This window comes from Arachis stenosperma, chromosome 6, assembly GCF_014773155.1.
Source record: "Arachis stenosperma cultivar V10309 chromosome 6, arast.V10309.gnm1.PFL2, whole genome shotgun sequence".
NCBI classification, from domain to species: domain Eukaryota; kingdom Viridiplantae; phylum Streptophyta; class Magnoliopsida; order Fabales; family Fabaceae; genus Arachis; species Arachis stenosperma.
In genome coordinates, this window is record NC_080382.1 from 65,661,984 (window position 1) to 65,671,267 (window position 9,284).

Genomic DNA, 9,284 nt, shown 5'->3' on the forward strand with positions numbered 1-9,284 from the left:
AATTAATTTTATTGTCTTTGCTAAAACAAAAACCAATAAAAATAAACTCAGGTTATTAAAGAATTTCATCAATTTTCATGTTCTAAGTAGGTGACTATGCACATGTGATAATGATGAAAAGAGGCCAAATCTACTTTTACTATCTTGTTACAGTTTGGATTTTAGATTTGACTTAAAGTTGTGGTTGACCCAAAATATTCTTTTTGGAGTATACTGGACAATAAAAAAAATATAATTTGAATTGTATTCATATAAAATTTTGTATATATTTTTTTATGGAAATATTTAGATTCTTTTTTATTTGATATTTTAAATACAGTAAATAAATGATTCAACATATGTACAAGATATATTATTTATCCTAATTCTTATATCTTTTAGATTATTATTGACTTGAGCGACATAATTTTTTATAGCTGTAATCTAATTTCATGAAGATGAAAAAAAAAAAAACTAATACAACTTCGTATATCTATAATTTATGTTCTACAACTACGAAAAATAAATCTACTTTTATTTTTGGATCACATCTAACTTACAGTAAATTACCAAATGAATATCTTCTTTTTATCTACTTTAAAACATTTAAATTCAAGTAAAATTTATATCTCATCTAATATCTAATTTAATAATGACAACACAAATAATGTGTACATTTTACATTATAATTATACATACACGCACAAAATGCCAATTCAGATCAGACTAGTTTAATTGGCTAGTGTAGTTTCTTAAATTAGTCTTTCTTGTTCTCAATACTCCAGATTTTATTTGTCCCTGGCCACTAATGATAAAAAAGATAAAAAAAAATAAAATTATATACAAATAGCATTATTATATTAGCTACTTAGCTAGGAAGAGTAATGAAACAGGATTCTTTTATTACGCGGAACCATCGTAGTTTGACTGTTGATAGTTAAGACATTGGTCTATACAGCTGGACACATTATCGTTAATTTAACTATCTTGCATTCCTGCCTATGGAAAAGAGTATAAGACAGAGATCCTTATTAGCTGATACTAACAAAAAGAGTAATGTTTTCATAATTTTCTGCATTCAATGCAAGTTATTTAGTATCATATCATTAATTTATTACTACTTTTTTTAGCTGTTGTGATTATTATCAGATTATCCAGTTTAGGATTAAGATCCTCTGTGCACTCCAATTTGTTTCATTTTCCCCCTAATTTCCTTCATTACGAACTCCTTAACGAGGAAAACTCACGGTTTTGAAAATTCAACTCGTTAATTATTAATCGGTAAAATTAGAAATTTAAAATTTTCGATTTTCAATCAAAAATTAATTAAAGTAGTTAAATCTAAGAGAAATCTAAGAAAAGATAACAGAAGAACTCATATTGTATATGTTGTTATTGTTTGATACAAAAATTAAGTTATATATATATAAAGATATTACCAACTAACTTTATAAATGTTTATCTATTAATTATTAACTCTCAACTATTTATTATTATTTTAATATATTTTTCAACTTTAAATATCAATTTGAGTGTGAAATTTATTGAAAAACAACGTAATAAAAAAAATTAAATAAAATTTGCCAAAAATAGAACAGTTGAAATTATTGAAATAAAGTACAGATAGAACTGTTGAAAGAAAAATACAGATGGAACTTTTAGAAGAGTGACAAACTGAAAGGAGGATGGTAATCTGCCGGGTAGGTGGCAAACAGTCAGAGAGATAGTGGTTCAAAATGCTGAGGAAGACGCGTGCAGCGGAGTGACGCAGAAGAAACAGAAGAAGATGCGTGCAGCGTGGTGACACAGAAGAGGATCTACAAGAAACAGGATAATTATCGACGCCAAAAATCGATGGCCAAATTTTCCGTCGATAATTTTTGACGGCTTGTCAATGATAAAATGAAAAAGAGATCATTAAAAATAAAATATTAAAATCGACGACAATGTCGTCTATAATTTTGGTAACTTTCTAACCTCTCGCATTACCGACAAAAGAGTGGATAAAAAATTTTTTTCTTTAAAATCGACGGACTTGTTGTCTATTTTAATAATTAAAATTTTGACAACCTTTGCCGTCGATAAATTTAGACGATAGAGATCTCTTTTTTAAGGTGAATGAACGGTATAGATTTATTACATAAAATAGACGACTGGAGTGTTGATTTTTATTTTAACTAAAATCGACGCAAGAGCCGTCGATTTTTATAAACAAAACATCACTCCCGCGTTTGGCTTCCCGCGCCCCTGTTCACTCATTTCCCCCAAATTTAACCCCAAACCTTTATAAAATCAGAGTTCAGACTTAGCTTCTTCTTCTCCTCCAATGCCTGAGAATACAGACAAGAGACGGAATCACAGTCACGTAGAGAGGCAAAGAACAGAGCTTCTTCTTCTCCGACGCCTGAGAAAACCCGTCGGCCTCCGCCTGAGAGCAGAGCTTCTTCTTCTTTTTCTTTTCCTCCGCCTGAGAACAAAGCTTCTTCTTCTACTTCTCCTCCTTCGCCTGAGAGCAGAGCTTCTTCTTCTTCTTCTCCTCTGCCGAACCCACTGCCGCGCCATCCTTTTCATGTGAGTTCCTCTCTCTCTCTCTCTCTCTCTTTGTGATTTGTGAATCTGCATGTAAGTTCTTCTTCTTCCGCAGACTCGTCGTTGCAATATCTTTGCCGGTCGCCGTCACTGTGAGCCCAATGCCAGAGCATGTCGCCGTCGTAGCTTCTTGTAAGTTCTTCTCTGTCTCTATCTGATTATTATATTTATTTTTGTAATTTTTGTATCTACTATTTTTATCATGAAATTCTAAATTTGCATTTGTTAAACCTAATTAGCATAATCAATTCATCAATTACTTCAGTTTAACTAGTTTTCACAATTTTACAATGTGATTAGATAAAACAAAACTTAAAAGAAAGAAAGAAAAACCACTTGCTTGCTTAGTATTAGGAAAAGGTAGAGTACTAACTTAAAATTCAATTACAGATTTCAAGTAAGTAAGGAAAATATTGTGTATTGTTTAAGTAATCTTCATGAATATTGCTCATAATATTAATTGCTTTGTTTATTTCAATTTACTTATTAAATTTTCATCTTTTTTGTTAGTCATTGTGGTTTGGTAGGATTCCTATTTGATTATTGCTGTAATTTATCTCTCCAAATTATCAAACTACACCTATTTTGGTTAGGTGTAGTTCCACCAAATCATTTTTATCCTCGTATATGATATTTATTAAAAAGTTGAACCACCTATATGTAGTTAAACTGAATCTGTGAATCAAGCAAATTAAAGAGGTAAGCAACACTTGTGGAATTGTGTGAACTAAAAAACTTGTTCTTGTTGCTAATTAAAGCATTATTATTGCAGGATTTTATGTATATATACTCAGTGATGAGAGGTTCAGTAGCTTAAGGTGCAGGGTTAGGAGAACTGTATGCAGAGGCAATAGCAAGTGGATTCCTTCTTGTGATATCTCGGTTGGAAGGGAAAAACATAATGATAAGGATTGTATGCAGTGGTGGTCTTATTCATTGCTTATGATCCAGAGACTCATTGGACATCATGACTTGTGCCCATGTTTGTGGTTGCAAACATTTCTGTTTTCATCCTTGTCATGCAAATATTGCAAATATTCCAGGGTAATTGTGTCGCCAGGTTCCTTGGCAGGATCTCTTTTCAGCCTGTTAGGGAGAATCCACTGCTTGGCCCTTCTTCTTCAACGTAACACCTCTCACTTTTCTTCATTCTTTTTTTACTTTTATTCAATCACTTGCTCTACTTGTTTCTATCTCATGCAACTTCCTCTAATTAGTGAAATTTTATATATTTCAAGTCAAGTACTTTCTGTTTTTATTCAAATTTCTAATTTTTTAGTTGCAAATAATTTTGAAGCAGAACCACAAAAATAGGTGAAGTAAGAATTCTCCATACACTCTACTTTTATTCATTTTGTTTCTTTTTTTTCTATTTCTTCATTTGGTACATGAATTTAAATTAAATGAGATTTTGTGTTTTGGTGTTATAGGAGAAGAAGGAGGAAGAGAAAAAGAAAGAAAAGAAAAAGGAGAAGAAGAATGAAGAAAAGAAGGAAGAAGAGTCTCCAACAGAAGAAATAGTACTTAAGGTTGATATGCATTGTGAAGCTTATGCAAGGAAAGTTGCAAAAGCATTAAAAGGCTGTCAAGGTCATTCATTTTCTTCTTTCAGCAAAAGGTTAGTGTTTCTTATTTTATTTTTCATTGATGTTTATATGTCAAAAGATAAGGTCAAGCAGCATATGTTAATATAGTTAAACTTTTTTACCCTGATCTTAGGTATGATGCAGCAAAAGGTTAGTATTCCTTGTTTTAGATTCTTGTGAGAATTGAAAAATGCATTTTGATTTAATCTTTTATTTGGTGTGATTGCCAGTCTTGGAAGTTTAATAATTATATTTTTTTAGTCCCACCAAATATAATCCTGATCCATGGCGATTCAGGAGTTTGGTAGGGGCTGAGGAGCTTGTTGGAGTTGAAAGTGTAATTTTGTTAAATATGAAGTGTTCCATTGAAGATTAGAGAAGATGTGAAGTTGGTGCTGAGTGCTGAGGTGATAAGTAGCGCTCTTTTTTTTGTAGATATTGTTTTAACTTATTGTCTCAATTGCCTCATGATTGTTGTAATTTGGCTTTGTGATATATCTATTATGGAGTTGGATTTACTTGGCTGTTGGGGAGGAGAACGATTTCGCCAGTTTGGTGTAGTTGAAATTCCATTGACATGGCCTTGGCAGCCAATTTTTCTAAATGTGAAAACATTCTTATAGAAGTGTTGTCATTGTATTTTTCTTGAAATCTCTACAAGCAATCATATGTTTAGAATTGGTTTCTGTCAAAATTATTAAATTTAGTTGCTAGCTGCTGGTCGTTCTATCTGAGTTTGGGGAAGATAGGGATTTGATAGTTAATCCCTTAATCAGTTATGGCAAGGTACTATATTCTTGGCTTGGATAGTAGTAACGAAGAGATTGATAGAATTTAGTTATACTTAGGTAATCATGGACCAAAAATCCTAGTTTACTAGAACTTGTAGGACTCAGTCAACTGTGTTAATGATTAAGAATTAAGTAAATGGGACCAAAATTAATGTTATTGTTGTGATTACTAAAAATAAATTCATGGAGTTGTGACTTAGTCATAACAACAACATGCAGTTTACTTAATTCTTAATATGATTTTAAAACAAGTTCTTGATAATTTAAATTAAAAACTAATCTAAAAAAGTGTAAGGTCAACTCATAAAATAATCTCAATGTTGCTGACATAAATCTAAATCCAAATTTATTAGTTAATTATCAAATTGGACTTGTTAATTTTAGTCGGTTTAATTAGGCAGAACAGTTTATGTTTCTTAAATCCATATGAATTTAAGACCATTGTGCTTGATCCTTATAAGAAGTTCTAGTATTTTAGAATTTTGTTATCAAATGCTTAGTCTTCAACCATTATCTTATCAAAAAAAAAAAAAATCTAACTATTTTTAATGTTTAAATATCTTTTTTGTAGAGTCAAATACTTCATGTTTAATCTTGTACAAGCCTATCCTAAAAGATCTATCACCTTGGTTTCACATGGATGTAAGTATATTTTTCTAATTTTCTCACCTAATTAATTCCTGTATTTAGTTGATTACTTTTATTGATTGATTCTTTATTTATATTATGCATTTGGCTTTGAAATAAATTTGGCTCAATTTAAATGCTTTAGGGAAGATATTCCATTCAGTTAGATGAACTTAATAGAGGTACTAATTCATGTTCACATAAAAAAATCATAACATTGTTAATCACTTTGATTATATTGTCAAAACTACAACCATGCTGCATTTTTCAAAGGATTGACAACAGCTTTAACTTGAAGGGTGCTATATTTGTTATTTTTTTTCCTTCTGTGTTTATGTTTGTAACATAAGTATATGCTTGCAGTTCTACTTTCAACATAGACGTCCTCCTCCAAATAAACTGAAAGAACAATACATGTTAAGAATTGATCAATTATTCCATGATCACTTGGATGGCCTGTAGATGCATGGTGAGATATCATGTTTATAAGTAGAAGATAGCCTGAAGAAAGCAGTGTGTTGTAACTGAAAAAAATCTAAACAATTTTGAAATAAGTTTGACATTCTGGTTTCCTACGTAATCACACTCACCTCACCTTGAAATTGAGTAAAAATTAACTTAATTTAATTGTTATACTTGCCATGCTAGAATTCAAATTACTTACCAAACTTGCCATGTTAAGTATGCAAGCTGCCATCTTTCTTTTTAACTTCACTTTTCAAAAAGATTGAAAACGGAGCTGGTGTTGTGGTAAGGTGTGTACTTCATAAATCTGAAAATACTAGTTGTGGCTGTAAATTTTGTTGTGCAATGTATGGTGAATCTTGTTTGAGTTGTTGGTCACTTCATTGATTGTTGTCTAGATCCTGAGTAGCTTTAGAATTATTGGGTCATTCAGAAAGATTATTCATAATTGTGCACTAGGTTATTGCATTATTTCTTTTTGTAAAAGCATTTATTTTGGTGGCTGATTGTTTTTTTAGTTGATAACTTTAGGTGACTGGCACTGAGGATGGTATTAAGGAGCCAATAGCAACTTTCTCAGCTTGTTTTGGTGCTGCTTTCATAATGCTATACCCAACAAAGTATGCTACAATGCTTGCTGAGAAGATGGAGAAGCACGGCGCTACCGGCTGGCTTGTTAAGACGGGTTGGTCTGGTGGTAGGTAAGCCTCGTCGGAATGATTGTCCTTTTTAAGGCTTTAGTTGATTACATGTTTAATAGGATTATTTACTTGTTTAATGTAGGTATGGTTATGGTAGTCGTATCAAGCTACCCTACACAAGAAAAATCATTGATGCTATTCACTCTGGAAGCCTCTTAAATGCTGAGTACAAGAAGACTGAGATTTTTGGGTTTGAGATCTCAACTGAAGTTGAAGGGGTCACTTCAGAAATTCTTGATCCTATTAACACTGTTAGTAGTTTGTGTTGGATGTGTATGTCTAACCAATTCAAAATATTATAGCCTATAGGACTATCATATTTATATTGTCTTGAATTTTTATGTTGAATCTTATATGTTAGATAATTATTTATTATTTTGATAAGTTTGTAAATTGATTATATCTAATATTTAGTACAAATTTTGTTTTTTATATTTAAAAGTTTAGTTACGTCGTTATCTAATATTTAGTATACATTTTATTTTTATATTTAAAAGTTTATTTGTATTAATTGTCAACTATTTTTTCAATAAAAAAATAAAAAAATATGGCTATTAAAATCGACGACACTCTTGTCGCTTTTTAAATTTAAAATAGACAAAGAAAAACAAAAAAACGATATTTTAATAATTAAATCGACGGTCGTGCTGTCAATTTTAAAGAATCAAATATCGACGGCAAACCTGTCGACTTTAATGAATCAAATATCGACGAAAATGTTGTCGATTTTATATACGGAAAACCTGCCGATTTTATTAAGCAGGTAAAATTCTCAGCCTCATATTATAGACGGAAAGGTTGTCGATTTTATTGAATTATTATCAACGGCCTGGCAAGCCGTCGATTTTATTTGAATTTTGAAAAATCGACAAACTTAATAGCGACCACCACTGCCGTCGATTTTTAATATTATCGACGGCCTAGCCATCGATTTTAACTGTGTTTCTTGTAGTGGGACGCGTGTGGCGTAGTGACACAAAAGAAGATGCATACGGCGCAGTGACGCAGAGGAAGACATGTGTAGCGGGACTTTGACCGGCGCATGGAAGCGCATCCAATGACAAATGGAGGCAAGCTAGAAAGAGAGATTGTGAGGAGAAGAAGAAAGGGTCAGAAAGTAGCCACAGTAACGCTGGGATTGCCGGCGATAAACAAGGAAGTAGGGAGAAAGATATGGCTTCGTGATTTTTATTCGGTTAGAGGAAGAAGAAGAAAAAGGAGGAGTGATCTGACGATTGGATTTTTGACGGTTTAGAATTTCACAAATGAATTCTCGTTGCAAGTATAGTCTCTAAACCAACAATAATCCTTTCATACAAAAGATTGTTTGTCACAAGTAACAAACCCCTAAAATTAATAACCGAAGTATTCAAACAATCGGGTCGTTCTCCCTAGGAATTACAATAGAGTGTCTTGTTATTGGTTTGAGTTGTTTTGGGGTTTTGATAAGAGGCATGAAAGTAAATGGCAATGAAAATAAACTAACAACTATAAAAGGCTCTTGGCAAGGTATGAAAATTAGAAGTCCTATCCTAGTTATCCTCCTCAATTGTGATGAGAATTGTTCATTGCTACCACTTAGTTAACCCTTACTAAAGAAAGGAAAGTCAAGTGGATGAATTGACTTGAGCCACAAGTCCTAGCCAACTCCCAAGGAAAGACTAGCTTTAGTGCACTCCAAACCAATTAGCAATCTCTCCAATTACCAATCAACAAAGGGATTAGATAACTCAAATGTCACTAATTACTCTACCTAGGCCAAGAGGAACAAAATCTATACTATATCTAGAAGAGGCATTTCAACAAACACATAAAAGGCAACAAAAGTAAACAACATAAATTGCAAGAATTAAAGAGAGATCTAACTACAAAGGCAAGAGATTAACAATGGAAAAGCAAAGAAGAACAATTATTATGAATTACCTCTTATTGAATTGAAAGGAAATGGAAGGAACAATAGTAGATCTACAACAAAGTACAAGAACAACATAAAGGAAATTACAATAAAAGAGTAGAAGAAGATGAATCTAACAACAAAGAATTGAAAGGTAGAAGTAGAAGAAAGCAAAGATTAAAACCTAGATCTAAGAACTAATCCTAATCCTAATCCTAATTCTAGAGAGAAGTGAGAGCTTCTCTCTCTAGAAACTAACTTCTAGAACTAAACTAAAACTAATGGTAACTAACATGTAAAAGTATGAGAGTATGAAAAAGTATGAAAAGTATGAAAAGTATGTTGATTCCCCTTCAATCCTTGACTTAAATAGCATCAGAAATGAGTTGGATTGGGCCCACAAGGCTTCTAAAATCGCTAGCCACATGTTGCATTAAGTGAACCAGATGGCAGCAACGGCGCATGCGCGTACATTGCGCGTGCGCGCCACCATACGTGTGGAAACTATGGCAAATCTTATATCGTTTCGAAGCCCCGGATGTTAGCTTTCTAACCCAACTGGAACTACATCATTTGGACCTCTGTATCTCAAGTTATGGTCGTTTAAGTGCGAAGAGGTCGGCTTGACAGCTTTCCGGTTCTTTCATTTCTT

At 32.3% G+C, this 9,284-nt stretch overlaps 1 protein-coding gene across 2 annotated transcripts; it reads left to right on the plus strand.

The window, feature by feature from the left end:
• Positions 1–2,230: 2,230 nt before the first annotated feature.
• On the plus strand, positions 2,231–7,146 carry LOC130932851 (uncharacterized). Of its 2 annotated transcripts, none has more exons than XM_057862289.1 (9): positions 2,231–2,550; positions 2,624–2,700; positions 3,341–3,694; positions 3,869–3,887; positions 3,999–4,186; positions 4,288–4,304; positions 5,517–5,587; positions 6,569–6,738; positions 6,821–7,146. In XM_057862289.1, exons 3-9 carry the CDS (start codon positions 3,549–3,551, stop codon positions 7,038–7,040), a joined length of 831 nt encoding a protein of 276 aa, XP_057718272.1. In that variant the 5' UTR covers positions 2,231–2,550; positions 2,624–2,700; positions 3,341–3,548; the 3' UTR covers positions 7,041–7,146. The 2 variants fall into 2 exon arrangements, with proteins under 2 accessions (XP_057718272.1, XP_057718273.1); XM_057862290.1 differs by having other exon boundaries at positions 6,569–6,734; positions 6,821–7,136.
• The last annotated feature ends 2,138 nt before the right edge of the window (positions 7,147–9,284 follow it).